The 644-nt window shown below is 56.2% G+C and overlaps 1 protein-coding gene across 1 annotated transcript in view; it reads right to left on the reverse strand.

Annotated features, from left to right (window-relative positions):
• The window catches only part of PCYOX1 (prenylcysteine oxidase 1), a 9,852-nt gene that overhangs the window by 2,695 nt on the left and 6,513 nt on the right, over positions 1-644 (reverse strand). The window contains exons 2-3 of the mRNA XM_009320940.1: positions 394-620; positions 232-268 (exon numbers count right to left, since the gene is read on the reverse strand). Coding sequence (XP_009319215.1) covers positions 232-268; positions 394-620 — 264 coding nt within the window. The remainder of the gene's footprint in view (positions 1-231; positions 269-393; positions 621-644) is intronic.

A 644-nucleotide genomic window follows, 5' to 3' on the forward strand; every position in this document is an offset into this window, starting at 1 on the left:
GTCTTGGAGGTCTCTTCCAACCTTAATGATTCGATGATTCTATGATTCCAGCCGAGCCCTAGCCTAAGCGGTACGTGCCTAAGTGGACCTGGACCTTCGTTACTCGTTTGCTGGCCTTTCCTAACGAAAGCACTTTGGGCGCAGTTAGGAATTTAATTCTCTTTAGCAGCCGGGTGCCAGACCGATGGGACGTCCCCACGCCCGACACGCGTTTCCTCGTTACTGCTGTACCCGTCCGAAGACGCCAGCACTTATCTCGACCTTCTTCCTTAGGAAAACGATCGGCAAGGGAGAGAGGGCGACCGGAGACTCCCTTCTCAATGGCGACGGGATGATTTCACCGATTTTTTTATTTTTTTATTTTTTTTAACAGCTCGGCAGCAGGTTTCGCACCTTTTCCTGCAGCCGCTCTCCCACCTCTTCCCTCGCCGGGGGCCCGACGTACCGCATGAACTTGTCCAGGACGTCCTCCACCCACATGTACATTCGCAGGGGGTTGAGCCCGTAGTGCCAGAGGAGCTTGAGAAGGTTGACGAGGTACCAGCCGCTCTCCTCGAAGACGAACTCCTCCCCGTTGTAAATGCCTACGAGGCTGCCGCGCGCCGGGGCGACCGAGAGGCCTGGAGGAAAAGGGGGTGGGTGGG

This window comes from Pygoscelis adeliae, unplaced genomic scaffold (genome assembly GCF_000699105.1).
Source record: "Pygoscelis adeliae isolate BGI_AS28 unplaced genomic scaffold, ASM69910v1 Scaffold1383, whole genome shotgun sequence".
Lineage (NCBI taxonomy): Eukaryota > Metazoa > Chordata > Aves > Sphenisciformes > Spheniscidae > Pygoscelis > Pygoscelis adeliae.